At 40.5% G+C, this 19,642-nt stretch overlaps 1 protein-coding gene across 1 annotated transcript in view; it reads left to right on the forward strand.

Moving 5' to 3' along the window:
• The window catches only part of UBE2U (ubiquitin conjugating enzyme E2 U (putative)), a 78,331-nt gene continuing 70,865 nt past the window's right edge, over window positions 12,177–19,642 (forward strand). Inside the window, exons 1-3 of the mRNA XM_018045117.1 lie at window positions 12,177–12,683; window positions 14,001–14,082; window positions 15,364–15,456. Coding sequence (XP_017900606.1) covers window positions 12,618–12,683; window positions 14,001–14,082; window positions 15,364–15,456 — 241 coding nt within the window. The 5' untranslated portion in view covers window positions 12,177–12,617. The remainder of the gene's footprint in view (window positions 12,684–14,000; window positions 14,083–15,363; window positions 15,457–19,642) is intronic.

Raw genomic sequence — 19,642 nt, forward strand, 5'->3', positions numbered from 1 at the left:
CTTCACAGAATTGAAGGTGAGGAACATGAGTTGCAGAGCAGAGCACCTGACACAAGAGTTCTCAAAAACATAGTCGATGGCTTCCCTGGTGACTCAGATGGTAGAGAATCCACCTGCAATGCAGCAGACCCTGGTTTGATTCCTGGGTCGGGAAGATCCTCTGGAGAAGGGATAGGCTACCCGCTCCAGTATTCTTGGGCTTCCCTGGTGGCTCAGATGGTAAAGAATCAGCTGTGGGAGACCTGGGTTTGATCCCTGATTTGGAAAAATCCCCTGGAGGCGGGCATGGCAACCCAATCCAGTATTTTTGCCTGGAGAATCCCCATGGACAGAGGAATCTGGAAGGCTATAGTCCACAGGGTCACAAAGGGTTGGACACAACTGAGCGGCTAAGCACACACAGCATACAATTTTATATGTTTTCCTCTAATCTGTCTTTCAGAGTTGATATAAGCATTTAATGAAAACATAAACACATACATGAGAAGTATCTGGCACATAGGAGGTGCTCGGGAAGTAACAACGTCGCTCACTATTCAATGTATGTTAAACAATTGTCATAAAGGAGTACATTATTTTCTAATATGGCAAAATATTTAGAGCACAAATATCCTACTTAATTATTCATGCATACGCCATAATGTAGAACATTCTGTGCTGGTGCCAATGAAGGGAGGTAGGTTTAACCTGTCAATAAGCTTCATCATCTCCCTTCAAACCATCCCTAATAAACACACATCCCTAAGCCATCCCTAAACCATATGTCAGCCCTTACACCCCCTCCAAGCTGATTGCCACCTCAAAGGTCCTTCCATGTTGAAATTCTGGAACACCCCTGGGGGCAACTGAGAGACTATATGAAGGTATATTAAATGCTTCATCCCTCTTTGTAGATGTATACATGAAAGAATCCTAGAATAATTATATCCTTTAACCAGTACCCTCCCCTTACACACACACTCACACATAATCATCATAGTCATATTTAGATATTATAAACTGCATCATCTCTCAGTGATTTGTGTTCCCATGTTGGGAAGAGTTAGGTCAGTTGCTCAGTCGTGTCTGACTCTTTGTGACCCCATGAATCGCAGCACACCAGGCCTCCCTGTCCATCAACAACTCCTGGAGTTCACCCAAACTCACGTCCATCGAGTCGGTGATGCCATCCAGCCATCTCATCCTTTGTCGTCCCCTTCTCCTCCTGCCCCAAATCCCTCCCAGCATCAGAGTCTTTTCCGATGAGTCAACTCTTCGCATGAGGTGGCCAAAGTACTGGAGTTTCAGCTTTAGCATCATTCCTTCCAAAGAAATCCCAGGGCTGATCTCCTTCAGAATGGACTGGTTGGATCTCCTTGCAGTCCAAGGGACTCTCAAGAGTCTTCTCCAACACCACAGTTCAAAAGCATCAATTCTTTGGCACTCAGCTTTCTTCACAGTCCAACTCTCACATCATGACTACTGGAAAAACCATAGCCTTGACTAGACAGACCTTTGTTGGCAAAGTAATGTCTCTGCTTTTCAATATGCTATCTAGGTTGGTCATCACTTTTCTTCCAAGGAGTAAGCGTCTTTTAATTTCATGGCTGCAGTCACCATCTGCAGTGATTTTGGAGCCCTAAAAAATAAAGTCTGACACTGTTTCCACTGTTTCCCTATCTATTTGCCATGAAGTGATGGGACCAGATGCCATGATCTTCGTTTTCTGAATGTTGAGCTTGAAGCCAACTTTTTCACTCTCCTCTTTCACTTTCATCAAGAGGCTTTTTAGCTCCTCTTCACTTTCTGCCATAAGGGTGGTGCCATCTGCATATCTGAGGTTATTGATATTTCTCCCGGCAGTCTTGATTCCAGCTTGTGCTTCTTCCAGCCCAGTGTTTCTCATGATGTACTCTGCATAGAAGTTAAATAAGCAGGGTGACAAAAGGAGACATAATTCTCTTAAAACACTTCAGTGCAAGTAAAGTACCCAGGCAAACACTGCATTCCTTCATCATCATTGTTATTGTTTAGGCACTAAGTTGTGTCTGACTTTTTGCAACCCCATGGATTGTACCCACCAGGCTCCTCTGTCCATGGGATTTCCCAGGCAAGAAGACTGGAGTGGGTTGCCATTTCCTTCCCCAGAGGATCTTCCAAACACAGGGATCAAACGGGCATCTCCTGTGTTTACTGCACTAGCAGACAGATTCTTTACTGGTAAACCACCAAGGACGCCCCATCATAGGCAACCCTAAAATCCTCTCCTGATGTGATTCTAGGGATTATGCTGTTAACGCAAGTTCCTGCATCCGACTACACACAAAGAGACCAAACTGAAACATTGGTGTTTGGAGCAGAGAAAGGTTTACTGCAAGGCCATGCAAAGAGACAAACTGGCTCATGCCCTGAAAAGCCTGGAGCTCTCCAAAGGGTTTCAGCAAAGCATTTTTAAAGGGCAGGTGGGGGGGTGGGGGGGGTTGCAGGATAGTGATCAGTTTGTGCACAGTTCTCTGAATGGCTGATGGTGAGGCAACAGGGTGGGGTCATGGGGGTTAACTTTATCAGTCCTTAGGCTCCAGGAGGCCTGGGGCTATGAGCTTATAGGCCTCAGGTAGTTCCTCCTTTGGGGTGGGGGTGGGGTGTTCACATCTGCAAAACAACTCACGAAATTTGCATCAAATACTATCATCTAGGTACTTCTGAGAGGAGCTAAAACAGGATATTGGAGAAGGAAACGGCAACCCACTCCAGTATTCTTGCCTGGAGAATCCCATGGACAGAGGAGGTTGGCAGGCTATACAGTCCATGGGTTCACAAAAAGTCAGACAGGACTTAGCAACTAAACCACCACAAAAACGGAGGATATGGAGGGAGGCCTGTCCAGGGAAGGCTCTTTAAGGTCTTGGTTGGTTAAAATGTTTCAGAACTTTGATTACAAGTTTTGGGCACCAGCCTGCATGAAAAACAAACTGACACCAACCTTTAAACACCAACCTCCAAAAAGGAACAGTCTATACAACTCCCACCCTGCAAAGGTTCTTGATGCCCAAGATAGGATTACCAATGGTGCCGGCTTACCAGTGATTATGACAGTTTTAGCTCTTTGAAAGTCCCTTTTCCCAGGAACTCCCCCAGACCCAGGCAAAGCTGGACTTTCAGTCACCCTAGCCAAAGCAAAGAAGATGACATAAGGGTCAGCATATATTGATTCTGAGCCCCCTTCTGTTAGGTAGACACAGATATAGAGATCAATAGATCCCTGCATCTCAGGTTCTTGACAAGGAGAGACCTAATTATTTTACAGTTAACAGAATTCTGAAATTTGGGAGTGCCTGCAACTTCAACTTTACAAAGGAAAATCAAGCATTTCTTTGAGCTTAGGCTTTTATAAGCTAAAATAAAAATGTTTAAATGAGAAATTTCAGGAATTCAAGTCACTGAGCTATGCTGCCTACCTCTTTCTTCCTGTTTGATCTTTGAAGATTAGCATTCAGTATTTTTCATGACATTTATATTGAGGAAGGAATATAAGATTATTAAAAGCAGAGAAACTCAATATTGGGAACGCACATCAAAAGGTCTTCAAGACAAAGAAGGGATCATATGATTTGAAACCAGAGTTACTAGAAGCATGTGTGCTGCACTTCATTTCCTAGTTAACAGCGTAACGTACATCAAAATATGATTTAAAACACTTCTCACAGCTGAGCTGACATTTGGCGATCCTCAGCCTTCTTTTGCTCTTGAGGATGGGGGTTCAAATCCAAATGAGGTTAACACTTTGTACTGGTACATATTCCTGGTGGATGAGGAAAACAGTCTTTTTGTTTAAGTAAAATGAAAACATCTGTTCCACTCCTTAGGGAAAGAATTGTTTTTTAAAAGGGAGGAGGGGAAGCTGGAGATGGCCTCAGTAACTCTGCAAATGTTTAATAAAATAGACTCTCAGTTGCCTTGCTCACCTAGGATTATGAAACCTTGTGCATGAGGCATGGTTCACTTCATTTTTCAGGGTGCCATACCCATGTTATCCCCTAACATTGTCTAAAGCCATATGTTAATGTCTATCAGTTAGTTTTTTTTCACACTAAATCAGATAAACTTAGTTCAATAAGTGACTGATCTTTTGCCTTATAACTCATTTTGGTCAATAGTGATGCATTTTGGGTAATAAGCTATATAAGTTAGCTGTTGCTCCAAAACAAAGACTACAGACTTAATGTGTGTTCAGTTGCTCAGTCGTGTCCAACTCTTTGCAGCCCCATGAACTGTAGCCTGCCAGGCTCCTCTGTCCATAGAATTTTCCAGGCAAGAATACTTGAGTGGGTTGCCTTTTCCAATTCTAGAGGATCGTCTTGCCCCAGGGAATAAATCCATGTCTTATGCATCTCATGCACTGGCAGGTGAGTTCTTTACCACTAGTGCCTCCTGGGAAGCCCACAGACTTAATATCTTAAAACAATCCTCATTTATTAGCCTATAGCCCTTTTGGTCAAATCTGGGTACAGCATGACTGAATTGTCTGCTTAGGGTCTAATGAGTATTGATTGTGTACTGATTTGAAGTACAGGTCTTCAGCCACGCTTGTGTGTTTTTCCCACAGTTGAGTTGCTTATGGTTGTAGGACTGAGGCCCTGATTCTCTCACTAGCTATCAGCCAGCAGCCACTCTCAGGTCCTAGAAGCTGCCCACATTTCTGGCCATATGGCACCTTCCATTTTCAAAAAAGTCAGCTGAGGATCTCTCTCACATGGAGTCCCTCTCATGCTTTCAATGACTTTGGGAAGAGCCCAGTCCCATTTAAGGGCTCACCAAATTAGGTCAGTCTCTCCAAGGATAATCTGCCTTTCTTAAAGTCAACTATGAAAAATAAATAAATAAATAAAGTCAACTATGCCACAAAAGTCAACTTAATCATAGAAGAAAAATGCATCATATTCACAGTCCTGAGGATTATGCAGGGGGTGGCGATCTGGAGGTGATCTTAGAATTCTGCCTACCATAAGAAATGCAGTGCAACATTTCTCTTTTCAATTCTTTGTACTATAGTGTATGATTTCTTATGTTTTTTACATCACAGGAAGCTATTATTAAATTAATGAATTCCATGGTCCCTGTTCTAACAAAAGTCTATATGCACAGATTTATGCACATAGATACACAGACACATTGTCCACAATTCCAGCCACTCTACCCACACCCCAAGAAGCTGATCCACATAAAAACTCTGTAGATGGAGGCAGAATAAACTAAAGTGATTTAAGGGATTCTTGAAGTATTTTAAGCAGAGAATTACATAATTACATGTAAGCTTAAATAAATTACTGTCAAGTTTTATAAAAGGCAGGTCTGGAGACAAAGAATGCAGTATAAAGATGTTCTGTGCTTTGGCAACTGATGGCAAGGCTGTGAGCTCAGGAACTGGTGATATGTTTGAGAAGAAGCTAGAAAAGCAGCTGGTTTTAGTAAGTGATTGAATTAGAGTCATGAAGAGGAAGCAGAGTCAGAGCAAACTTCAAGTTTCCAGCTAGAAAACTGGGTAAAACAAATGGAACAGAAGGCTGGTTAAGAGAATGGAAGGTAATGAATTTATTTTTGGACATTTTGACTTTGAAATGTTTTTGGGACATCTTGGTGAGAACTAGGCAGCTGGGGACACTAGTCTGAGGTCCTAAGGAGAGGGCAAGGATAGCAATAGATTTGAGGTATAAGAATATATGGGGGCTTCCCGGAGGTTCAATGGTAAAGAATCCTTCTGCAATGCAGGAGATGTGAGTTTGATCACTGGGTCATAAGATCCCCTGGAAGAGGGCATGCAACTCACTCCAGTATTCTTGCCTGGAGAATCCCCATGAACAGAGGAGTCTGGAAGGCTGCAGTCTATAGGGTCTCAAAGAGTCTGACACTACTGAAGCAACTTAGCACATGAGAATATACTAAATTTGATTCTCACAAGACTAAAGTACGATATAAATATCAATGTCTAAAAATTCAGAACAGAGAATGCTTTAATTTTATCTTCTACTTTATCATACCTGGTGGACAAAACATGGTCCACTGGAGAAGGGAATGGCAAAAACCACTTCAGTACTCTTTCCTTGAGAACTTTCATGAACAGTATGAAAAGGTGAAAAGATAGGACACTAAAAGATGAACTTCCCAGGTCAGTAGGTGCCCAATATGCTACTGAATATCAGTGGGGAAATCACTCCAGAAAGACTGAAGAGACAGAGCCAAAGCAAAAACACCACCCAGTTGTGGGTGTGACTGGTGACAGAAGTAAAGTCCAATGTTATAAAGAGCAATATTGCATAGGAACCTGGAATATCAGGTCCATGAATCAAGACAAATTGGCAGTGGTCAAACAGGAGATGGTAAGAGTGAACATCGAAATTTTAGGAATCAGCAAACTAAAATGGACTGAAATGGGAGAATTTAACTCAGAGGATCATTATATCTACTACTGTGAGCAAGAATCTCTTAGAAGAAATGGAATAGCCATCATAGTTAACAAAAGAGTCTGAAATGCAGTATTTGGATGCAATCTCAAAAATGACAATGATCTCTGTTGGTTTCCAAGGCAAACCATTCAATATTGCAGTAATCCAAGTCTATGCCCCGACCAGTAACGCTGAAGAAGCTGAAGTTGAATGGTTCTATGAAGACCTACAAAACCTTCTAGAACTAACACCCAAAAAAGTTGTCATTTTCATGACAGGGGACTGGAATGCAAAGTAGGAAGTCAAGAAATACCTGGAGTAACAGGCAAATTTGGCCTTGGAGTACGCAATGAAGCAGGGCAAAAGCTAACAGAGTTTTGCTAAGAGAATGCACTGGTCATAGCAATTACCCTCTTTCAACAACACCAGAGGAGATTCTACACATGTATATCACCGGATGGTCAATACTGAAATCAGATTGATTATATTCTTTGCAGCCAAAGATGGAGAAGCTCTATAGAGTCTGCAAAAATAAGACCAGGAGCTGACTGTGGCTCAGATCATGAACTCCTTATTGCCAAATTCAGACTTAAACTGAAGAAAGTAGGGAAAACCACTAGACCATTCATGTATGACCTAAATCAAATCCCTTATGATTCTACAATGGAAGTGAGAAATAGATTCAAGGGATTAGATCTGATAGAGTGCCTGAAGAACTATGGACGGAGGTTCATGACATTGTACAGGAGGCAGTGTACAGACCTTTTTGGGGATGTACAGAAAAAGAAAAATGTAAAAAAGGAAATGCAAAAGAAAAAGAAATGCAAAAAGGAAAAATGGTTGTCTGAGGAGGCCTTATAAATAGCTATGAAAAGATGAGAAGTGAAAGGCAAAGGAGAAAAGGAAAGATATACCCATTTGAGTGCAGAGTTCCAAAGAATAGCAAGGAGAGATAAGAAAGCCTTCCTCAGTGATCAGTGCAAAGAAATAGAGGAAAACAATAGAATGGGAGAGACTAGAGATCTCTTCAAGAAAATGAGAGATACCAAGGGAACATTTCATGCAAAGATGGGCTCAAAAAAGGACAGAAATGGTATGGACCTAACAGAAGCAGAAGATATCAAGAAGAGGTAGCAAGAATACACAGAAGAACTATACAAAAAGGATCTTCATGAACCAAATAATCATAATGGTGTGATCACTCACCCAGAGCCAGAAGTCAATGTGAAGTCAAGTGAGTCTTATGAAGCATCACTTTGAACAAAGCTAGTGGAGGTGATGGAATCCCAGTTGAGCTATTTCAAATCCTAAAAGATGATGCTGTGAAAGTGCTGCACTCAGTATGCCAGCTAATTTGGAAAACTCAGCAGTGGCCACAGGACTGGAAAAGGTCAGTTTTCACTCCAATCCCAAAGAAAGGCAATGCCAAAGAATGCTCAAGCTACTGCACAATTGCACTCATCTCACATGCCAGCAAAGTAATTCTTAAAATTCTCCAAGCCAGGCTTCAACAGTTCATGAACCATGAACATCCAGATGTTCAAGCTGGATGTTGAACATTCATTGAATCTGGATATTCAATCCAGATGTTCAAGCTGGATTTAGAAAAGGCAGAGGAACCAGAGATCAAATTGCCAACATCCATTGAAAAAGCAAGAGAGTTCCAGAAAAACATCTATTTCTGCTTTGTTGACTACACCAAAGCCCTTGAATGTGTGGATTACAACAAACTGGAAAATTCTTCAAGAGATGAGAATACCAGACCACCTGACCTGCCTCCTGAGAAAGCTGTATGCAGATCAAGAAGCAGCAGTTAGAACTGGACATGGAACAGACTGGTTCCAAATAGGGAAAGAAGTATGACAAGGTTGTATATTGCCACTCTGCTTATTTAATTTATATGCAGAGTACATCATGAGAAATGGTGAACTGGAAGAAGCACAAGCTGGAATCAAGATTGCAGGGAGAAATATCAATAACCTCAGATATGCAGATGACACCACACTTACGGTAGAAAATGAAGAAGCACTAAAAAGCCTCTTGATAAAAGTGAAAGAGGAGAGTGAAAAAGTTGCTTAAAACTCAACATTCAGAAAACTAAGATCATGGCATCTGGTCCCATCACTTCATGGGAAATAGATGGGGAAACAGTGGAAACAGTGACCTACTTTACTTTTGGGGCTCCAAAGTCACTGCAGATGGTGACTGCACCCATGAAATTAAAGGGCGCTTGCTCTTTGGAAGAAAAGTTATGGCCAACCTAGATAGCATATTGAAAAGCAGAGACATTACTTTGCCAACAAGCTATGGTTTTTAGTAGTCATGTATGGATGTGTTCTGACTCAATGCACATGAGTTTGGGTGAATTCTGGGAGTTGGTGATGGACAGGGAGGCCTGGCATGCTGCAATTCACGGGGTCACAAAGAGTCGGACACGACTGAGCGACTGAACTGAGCTGAACTGATGGATGTGAGAGTTGGACTGTAAAGAAAGCTGAGTGCTGAAGAATTGATGCTTTTGACTGCGGTGTTGGAAAAGACTCTCTTAAGAGTCCTTTGGACAGCAAGGAGATCTAACCAGTCCATCCTAAAGGAAATCAGTCCTGAATATTCATTGGAAGGACTGATGCTGAAGCTGAAACTCCAATATTTTGGCCACTGGATGCAAAGAACTGACTTATTTGAAAAGACCCTGATGCTGGGAAAGATTGAAGGTGAGAGGAGAAGGGGATGATAGAGGATGAGATGGTTGGACGGCATCACTTACTCAATGGACATGAGTCTGAGTAAACTCCAGGAGTTGGTGATGAACAAGGAGGCCGGGTGTGCTGCAGTCCATGGGGCTGCAAAGAGTCAGACAGGACTGAGCCACTGAACTGAACTGAATTTCTCCTAGAACAAAATTTTACACACAGAGTCTGCATTTACTATCACAGATTTCTCCTGTTAAAGCAGAATGAAAGACCGTAGTATCATCGAAGAAGCCATTAAAATTCCCTAATTGGTTCCCACTCCTTTCTCATGGAAGCAGCTCTTTATTTGCTCCCACCATATGTTGCCAGTGTTCCACAAATGCAAGGGAAAATCTGTCAGGCTTTAAGGAGAGCCCTACCAAAATTCAATCTCAGGTCCTAGTTAATGTTTTCATAGGAAAAATTCCTTAATATTCAGTTTTTTAAAACAAAATCAAATCATTTTATTGTGCTAAATGTTAGTAAAGTGAAGATATTATTGGAAATTTCTCAACTACCCTACCTGGACATGAAAATGACTGTGGGAGTCTGCTAAGTGGTCTCCTCTACAATCCATTCTCCACAAAGAAGTTGGAGTAATTTTGTAAATGTAGAGAATAACACTCTCATCCCTAAAGGCATTCAATGATTCCCACTGCTATTCAAATAAAACCCAAACTTCCCTACACGTATAGCTCCAACCTAATCATATCTCCACCATATTCTCTCAGGCCCTGCCAGTTCCCATTTGAAGCCAAGTTTTTTCCTGACTGAGAACTATTTTCTTTTCCTGTTCCCGGAACTCTTTGCCCTCAGTATTTCAAATAACTGGCTCCTTCTCGTCCAACCTATCATGTATCATTTCACTGCCCACTCCTGACGGAGGACTTCCCTGACCATTTCTAACCCTTCAGCTCAGTTCAGTCACTCAGTCGTGTCCGACTCTTTGCGACCCCATGAATTGCAGAACGCCAGGCCTCCCTGTCCATCACCAACTCCCGGAGTTCACTCAGACTCACGTCCATCGAGTCGGTGATGCCATCCAGCCATCTCATCCTTTGTCGTCCTCTTCTCCTCCTACCCCAAATCCCTCCCAGCATCAGAGTCTTTTCCAATGAGTCAACTCTTCGCATAAGGTGGCCAAAGTACTGGAGTTTCCGCTTTAGCATCATTCCTTCCAAAGAAATCCCAGGGTTGATCTCCTTCAGAATGGACTGGTTGGATCCCCTTGCAGTCCAAGGGACTCTCAAGAGTCTTCTCCAACACCACAGTTCAAAAGCATCAATTCTTTGGCACTCAGCTTTCTTCACAGTCCAACTCTCACATCCATACATGACCACAGGAAAAACCATAGCCTTGACTAGACGGACTTTTGTTGGCAAAGTAATGTCTGTGCTTTTTAATATGCTATCTAGGTTGGAACCCTTAGCTACTGTTTATTACATTACTGTTTTATTGTCTATAGTATGAACGTAAAAGTGAAGTCGCTCAGTCGTGTCTGACTCTTTGTGACCCCGTGGACTGTAGCCTACCAAGCTCCTCTGTCCATGGGATTCTCCAGGCAAGAGTACTGGAGTGGGTTGCCATTTCCTTCTCCAGGGGATCTTCCTGACCCGGGGATCGAACCCAGGTCTCCTGCATTGCAGGCAGACGCTTTAACCTCTGAGCCAACAGGGAGCCCAAGGTGTGATCTGAAATTATGATTTTTGCTTTGTACACTTGTTTTTGTTTTGTATATTTATTTATTGAATACTGGAGCCAAAAAGGTAGTCACTTCATGTGAACTGTTGCACAGCACATGAGAAGTGTGAAATAAATATCTGTGAAATGAATGAACTAATTAAACTGATGTCCTGTTTTCCACAAAATCAGTAAACAGTAAGAAAAAGTACTCTGAGAAAGGTTGCCAGCTTCTGTAGTTGACATGGGCAAATTAGCACCTTTAAGAGGCTCACAGCTGGCTAAAGAAAGCAATGCGCAATTGTGATACAGCCTGATAAATGCTATGCCTGCCTGCTAAATTCTCTTCAGTCTTGTCCAACTCTGTGACGCTATGGACTGTAGCCCAACAGGCTCCTCTGTCCACAGGATTTTCCAAGCAAGAATACTCCAGTGGATTTCCGTGCCCTCCTGCAGGGGATCTTCTGAACCCAACAATCAAACCCATGTCTCCTGCAGCCCCTGCATTGCAAGTGGATTTTTTTTTTTTAATCGTTGAGCCACGGAGGAAGCCCAATAAATGCTAACAGGGAGGTAAATATAGGGTCCTCTAGGATCACAAGAAAGGAGTTGTCTTGTATGGTTTCATAAAGAATCGTAGGCAAAGGTAAATCTGAACGTGGTAAATATCTAGACAGAAGGAACAGAAAGTGGCAAAACTCAGCAAGAGATGAGAATTTTCAAGTAGTTCATGTTGCATAACATTCTTCCAGAGTAACTGAAGAATTTGATGACATAATAATGTATGCAAAGATATCATGACCGCTGAAGTGCCATATGAAAGTGAAAGTCGCAGAGTCGTGTCCAACTCTTTGTGACCCCATGGACTATACAGTCTATTGAATTCTCCAGGCCAGAATACTGGAGTAGGTAGTCTCTCCCTTCTCCAGGGTATCTTCCCAACCCAGGGATCGAACCCAGGTCTCCCTAACTGCAGGCGAATTCTTTACCAGCTGAGCCACAAGTGCCATATGTTATTATAAACAAGAGCAGACCAGTATAATATTCAAAGAAAAAGAAAAGATTTCGGAGGACTTCTAGTGAAGTCTTCTCTGACTTAGACTTAAACGCTAGACCCTCTGACTTTTCCCCCTACCCCAACAAAATGGATGGATTTAGCAGTCTCACGAGGCGCGGGGACAGAGGAGGCCTTAACAACGGTTCTCATTGGCCTTTCAAACTGAACCTTTTGGACGATTGGCTGTGGAGGTTTCCAGAGGCCACCCCACAACGCTGATTGGATGAGGAGTGGCCAAGTGCCCACCTCCTCTACAGTGCCGTTTAGTCTTGTTGCTTGGCAACCGATTTGCGTCTTCTTGCCCAACCGGCACCCAGTTAGTTACACCTGTGAAGCGGAGACGGTGACTGGTTAAGAACACCCTGAACTTACGCTTCTTACGCCCACTTCACGTACAAGCAGCACCAGTGGTCTCAGGGTTTCATCCACGTTTATCTTCAGGCTGGGCTGTGGGCTGGCGCCGCAAGGACACACCGCAGTGGAGAAAGTGCTCAAGTCTTCTTTCTGAAGTCCTCCCTTAGAAGAGTCAGAGGAGAAAAGAAAGTCGCTGCTACGTGCCCAACTTAGGTCCACCTCTCTTGGGAGTATACAGCATTCTGAAGCTCGAGAAAGCAAGTATTTATGTCAGTTAACTAGGTATAGGAGAGTGACCCATAACTTCAGACACTTGCCTCAGAGCGAACCGTAGTAGTGAGGGGACAGGATCAGAGGATTTTTTGTCTTATCATGTACAGCAGAGCTTACATCTTGCTAAAAAGAGAATTCCAAGAGTTGAAGAACAACAATTATGAGGTGAGTATTGGAGACGTGGAGATTGTGTTTCATTGGGGTACGAGTTTTTAAAAGCAGTTTAATCTGTGTTTATTCCACAAAGCATAATTGAGTTAAATCTAATTTGCACTACAGACTTGTTTAATGAACCTATTTCAGTATAATAATCTGTTTCATAATAATTATTAGTATTTCATAATAATAGTTAACAGTATTGAGCACACTGTGCTGAGTAATTTATGGACTTTAATCCCTGAATGTAACAGTCTATCAGGTAGTAAATAACCATTAGTTATTTAGTTAGTGAATGCAGGGTTGCATTCACTAATTATCAATTGTGCCTGCATGTTCGGTGGCTAAGTTGTGTCCAACTCTTTGCAACCCCATGCACTGCAGCCCACCAGGCTTCTCTGTCCATGAGATTTTTCCAGGCAAGAATACTGGAAAGGGTTGCCATTTCCTTCTCCAGGGGGTCTTTCCCACCCAGGGATGAAACCCGAGGTCTGCTGCATTGGCAAGTGGATTCTTTACTCGATACCACCTGGGAATCCCCTCAATTATCAATACAATATTGTAAAGTAGGTAGTGTTTTGTTTTACCTACCACAAACCTAAGCCTCAGAAAGCTTTCAGTAAATATTTGGGCTCGGGATTCCATCACAGGGTTTTTTGACTCCAAAATCCCTTGCTCTTAAGTCTTGAGTTCTTTTTCTTCCTGTCTAGTACACTTTTTGCCAATTGCTGTGACATATAACCCATAAGTGTCTTTCTCTTATAATTTTATTTTTAAAATTTTATTTATTATTATTTTTGGTTTGTGCTAGGTCTTCATTGTTTTGCACGGTAATACTTTCTTGTCCCTCCATTGGAATAATGCCTCAAGTGTAGGAAAATTTTATTTTTACATATGAGCATAATTTTAGAGTTGTGTTTCTCTTAATGAAAATTTCTTACTTCATGCCTAGTATAGCATCTGTAGGGTTTTTTTTTTTTAGAGCTATGAGGAAATACATGCTTTCCAACTATTCCTTTCTTTTTGAATTTGAATCTTAAATTGTCTATAGAATTACATAAGTCACATAGTCCATTCTTGACCTTCCTGTCCCATTTGTGATTTTCATACTAATGATTTACTTAAAATTTACTATTGCATGTATTTTCTGGAATCTACCTTAGCTTCTGTGTAATAAGACAGTATATAACGCCTTCTCAAGTCAAACATTTTTATCAATAAAAGAAAATTTAGAGCTTTTGGAATTCATTGTAACCTAATATCTGACTTCCCAAACTGCAATAAATATTTAATCTTTTTTCTGCTTTAATTTTTCTTGATGTTTAGGGTATTACTGCCTTTCCTATAAGTGAAGATATGATGCAATGGGATGTTGACATTGAAGGTCTACAGAATACAATTTGGCATGGTTTGTGTTTGGGAAACCAATTTACTTTTTTATAAAAGCCTTTATATTATTAGCCTAATTTCTTTAAGGTTGCACTGTATAAATTTTCTAGAATTCCTAAAGTTTTCACATGTTAATTTTTTCATTGTATGGCTTAATTTTTTGCCATTTGTCAACATGGATGGATATTTTAGGTTTGAATATTTCTTTATGCCCAGTCTTAATGTTATCATGTTTTTAAGAAGCAGACATAGGAAAACATATCAACTGAGAATATCATCTAATAGTCTTCCATGAATTCAGAGAATAACCAACAAAATGCCTGACAGAAAAATCCCACAATTATGTCTCTTTTTTTTTTTTCTCTATGATTTTCCCACAGATGTCCATAAGTCAAGTTCTCAAGAAGACTAGGCAACCATAAACTTTAATGACCATGCCCTCTTAGAGTTGCAGATTAACAAGATACATTTGCTTAGTGAGATAGGGGAGAAAAGCGTGTAAGTGGATGATTACAATAAAATATAACATGTCCTGTTATGAATTTTGAATGGAATACTTAGGAGGCAGTGATTAGTTAATTTTGCCTTGGAGAGTCAGGAACAGCTTCCCAAGGAAGTGACACTTGAGTTGGGTCCTGAAGAACATCTGAGAATTCACCAGGTTTAGAATCAGAAGGCGGAGAAGGCAATGGCACCCCACTCCAGTACTCTTGGCTTGAAAATCCCATGGACGGAGGAGCCTGGTAGGCTGCAGTCCAGGGGATCACAAAGAGTCGGACACAACTGAGCAACTTCACTTTCACTTTTCAGTTTCATCCATTGGAGAAGGAAATGGCAACCCACTCCAGTGTTCTTGCCTAGAGAATCCCAGGGACGGGGAGCCTGGTGGGCTGCCGTCTCTGGGGATGCACAGAGTCAGACACGACTGAAGTGACTTGGCAGCAGCAGCAGAATCAGAAGGAAGTGCAAGTAGGCTAAATAGCCTAGTGAGAGCTGAAGAGAGAGGATTCTGGAGCAGAGAGTAAATATGAGAAACCCAGTGAAGAGGCTGGTATTAGAGGGACAGAGTTAGTGGATGAAAAGGACTGGTGAGAATGTGGCTGAAAACACTGGGTTAGATTGTGAGGAGTCTATTATACCATCTAGAGGTGTCTGGGCATCCTCTAATCCAATTTACTTATTAATATAGTAAAACTCTAGGGACATTGGGGAGGATAAACTGTAGGCATAAAATCAATATTAGGTTATAGTTAATCATTAATGTGACACTTTATTAAAAATGTTTATTTCTGTATCACAGGAGCATTCTTCCAACTGAGAATAAATTTTACATCAGAGTATAATTTTGTCCCTCCAGTTGTGAAATTCAGAACAATTCCTTTTCATCCAAATGGTAAGGAACAAATAAAATTATTATCATAAATTCTGTCCATATTAATGTTATTTTCATTAACATTAATAATGTTTATTTTTAACATTATAAAGTAAATGTACTTATTGGGGAAAATATTAAAAAGCAGGAAAAATTATCATCTGAATCCTAACTCAGAGAGATACTATTCTCAACATTTAATGAGATTTATTTCCTTTCTTCCCTGTATGTATTTTATCTCCATAGTTGAGTTATTACACAAAGATGTATATATTTTTATTTAAAATGACATAATACATTCATTACAGCAGTGTTAAACATTCTTCAAAATATAATTTTGAACATGAATGATATTTGTATGTCTTCTTTGGAAAGATGTCTTTTCAGGTCTTCTGCCCACTTTTGGTTAATTTGGGGGTTTAATATTGAATTGTGTGAACTGTTTGTATATTTTAGATATTAACCCCTTGTCGGTAACATCATTTGCAAATATTTTCTCCAATTCTATAGGCTGTCTTTTCATTTTGTCAATGGTTTCCTTTGCTATGCAAAGCTTTTAAGTTTAATTGGGTCCCATTTGTTTATTTTTGCTTGCCTTGGGAGATTGAGCTAAGAAAATATTGCTATAATTTATGTCAAGAGTATTCCATGTATGTTTTCTTCTAGGAGTTTTATGGTTTCTGGTCTTACATTTAGGTCTCTAAACCGGTTTGAATTTAATTTGTATATCGTGTGAGGGAATGTTCTAATCTCATTATTTTGGCTTATTGATATGGTTATCCAGTTTTCCCATCACCACTTGTTGAAGAAACTGTCTTTTTCTCCATGGTATATTCTTGCCTCCTTTGTTGTAGTTGAGTTGACCACAAGTGCATGGACTTATTTCTGGGCTGTCTGTTCTGTTCCATTGATATATGTGTCTGTTTTTACGGCAATACCATGTTGTTTTGATAACTGCAGTTTTATAGCATAGTCTAAACTCTCAGAGGGCTATATATACCTCTAGCTTCATTCTTTTTTCTCAAGATTTCTCTGTGGCTCCATATGAATTTTAGGATTATTTGTTCTAGTTCTGTGAAAAATATTCAGGATATTTTGATAGGGATTGCATCAAATCTGTTGATTGCTTTGAATAGTATGGCCATTTTAACAATATTAATTCTTCCAATCCAAGAATTTGGAATATTGTTCCATTTCTTTGAATCATCTTTTTTCCTTCATCAATGTTTTATAGTTTTCAGGGCATTGGTCTTTCACCTCCTTGGATAAATTTACTTCTAGGGTTTTATATGCTATTTTAAATGGGAATTTTTTTTTTTTTACTTTCTCTTTATGATATTTCTTCATTGTTGTTCAGTTGCTGAGTTGTGTCTGACTCTTTGCAACCCCTTGGGCTTTAGCACAGCAGGCTTCCCTGTCTTTCACTATCTCCTGGAGTTTGCTCGGACTCATATTCATTGAGTTGATGATGCCATCCAACCATGTCAAACTCTTCCACCCACTTCTCCTGCCCTCAGTCTTTCCCAGCATCAAGATCTTTTTCAGTGAGCTGGCTCTTTGTATCAGGTTATCAAAGTGTTGACACTTCAGCTTCAGCATTAGTCCTTCCATTGACTATTCAGGGTTGATTTCCTTTAGGATTGACTGTTTCATCATTAGTGTATAGAAATACAATAGATTTTTGTATATTAATTTTTTTCCTTCAGCCTTGCTAAATTCATTTATTCTAATAGCTTTGGGATGGAAACTTTAGGGTTCTATATAAAGAATATTTTTAATTTTCTTATTCATATTTAATTAGTAAAGATTTATTTCCAGTAACAGTATTGGATATACAGAAAAGGGAAATGTCCATAAATAGCTACAATGTCCATAAATATAGGAATTTTTAAGTAAAATGTATTATAGCTATGTACATTGCTTTTAAACATAACAAGAAAAATATATGAAGACTTTACTCTTTGGTCATTGTTACCTCCCTAGAATCTTCACTCCCTGGCATAGAGTTGGTGTTCAAATATTTTTTTGAATAAACTTGTCCAAAATATGTTGACAATTTACTATTAAATGAAAAATACTTTGAAGAATAAAATGTAATTTAATTTTAAAAACACAGTAACTACACACACACAAAAGTGTGTGTGTGTTTTTCCTAAATACTATTAATAATTTAGTTAATTGACTGTATTATGACATAGGCTAACCTTTTCAAATGACTTTCCAATGTACATATAACAGAACAAAGCTGGCAGGAAGGTTTTACCATCCTCAACTTGTGGGTTCCATTTCTGGACCTAAGACATTTATTCTGTCACTATTTCCAGCCGGTGGGAAGTGGAGAGAAAAAGAAAAGGCAGAACAGCATCCTTATTAAGAAAATATGATCCAAAAGGTGCACACTTTACTTCTGCTGATGTCCCACCATTAAGACTTAGGCACAGGGCCACATCTTGTTAGAGGAAAGGCTGGGAAAATGTGGGCAACTATGTATTCATCTAAAACCACACAGGGGGATGGGGAGGAGGCAGGCATCATGTTTGAGAGAGGAAATGGAGGAAAGGAAGAACAGATACTGGAGGACTATGAGTAACGTTCTTGAAACTTTTCTTTTATATACATATAAATTTATTTATTTTAATTGGAGGTTAATTACTTTACAATATTGTATTGGTTTTGCCACACATCAATCAACATGAATCTGCCACAGGTATACACGTGTTCCCCATCCTGAACGCCCCTCCCTCCTCCCTCCCCGTACCATCCCTCTGGGTCCTTGCCAGCCATCTAATGTAAGCTAGAGAGCATCCTCAAATCTGACATCACATTTAGAATCTCTCTCCATTTCTCATTCTTTAACTTTATCTCTAGGAAATGTCAGGAACATAGGTTAAAGGGACTTTTCTTGATATGGACATTGGTAACAACTCAATAGGGGTTTGTAACAGATTTTTTTCAGTCAAACATTTCCGATTGTCGTTGCCATCATCAGTTCAGTTCAGTTCAGTCGCTCAGTCGTGTCCGACTCTTTGCGACCCCATATATTGCAGCACGCCAAGCCTCCCTGTCGATCACCATCTCCCGGAGTTCACTCAGACTCACGTCCATCGAGTCTGTGATGCCATTCAGCCATCTCATCCTCTGTTGTCCCCTTCTCCTCCTGCCCCCAATCCCTCCCAGCATCAGAGTCTTTTCCAATGAGTCAACTCTTCTCATGAGGTGGCCAAAGTACTGGAGCTTCAGCTTTAGCATCATTCCTTCCAAAGAAATCCCAGGGTTGATCTCCTTCAGAATGGACTGGTTGGATCTCCTTGCAGTCCAAGGGACTCTCGAGTCTTCTCCAACACCACAGTTCAAACGCATCAATTCTTTGGCGCTCAGCCTTCTTCACAGTCCAACTCTCACATCCATACATGACCACAGGAAAAACCATAGCCTTGACTAGGCGGATCTTAGTCGGCAAGGTAATGTCTCTGCTTTTGAAAATACTATCTAGGTTGGTCATAACTTTTCTTCCAAGGAGTAAGCGTCTTTTAATTTCATGGCTGTAGTCACCATCTGCAGTGATTTTGGAGCCCCAAAAATAAAGTCTGACACTGTTTCTACTGTTTGCCCATCTATTTCCCATGAAGTGATGGGACCAGATGCCATGATCTTCGTTTTCTGAATGTTGAGCTTTAAGCCAACTTTTTCACTCTCCTCTTTCACTTTCATCAGGAGGCTTTTTAGCTCCTCTTCACTTTCTGCCATAAGGGTGGTGTCATCTGCATATCTGAGGTTATTGATATTTCTCCTGGCAATCTTGATTCCAGCTTGTGTTTCTTCCAGTCCAGTGTTTCTCATGATGTACTCTGCATATAAGTTAAATAAGCAGGGTGACAATATACAGTCTTGACATACTCCTTTTCCTATTTGGAACCAGTGTGTTGTTCCATGTCCTGTTCTAACTGTTGCTTCCTGACCTGCATACAGATTTCTCAAGAGGCAGGTCAGGTGGTCTGGTATTCCCATCTCTTTCAGAATTTTCCACAGTTTATTGTGATCCACACAGTCAAAGGCTTTGGCATAGTCAATAAAGCAGAAATAGATGTTTTTCTGGAACTCTCTTGCTTTTTTGATGATCCAGTGGATGTTGGCAATTTGATCTCTGGTTCCTCTGCCTTTTCTAAAACCAGCTTGAACATCAGGGAGTTCACAGTTCATGTATTGC

This window comes from Capra hircus, chromosome 3 (genome assembly GCF_001704415.2).
Source record: "Capra hircus breed San Clemente chromosome 3, ASM170441v1, whole genome shotgun sequence".
NCBI lineage: Eukaryota > Metazoa > Chordata > Mammalia > Artiodactyla > Bovidae > Capra > Capra hircus.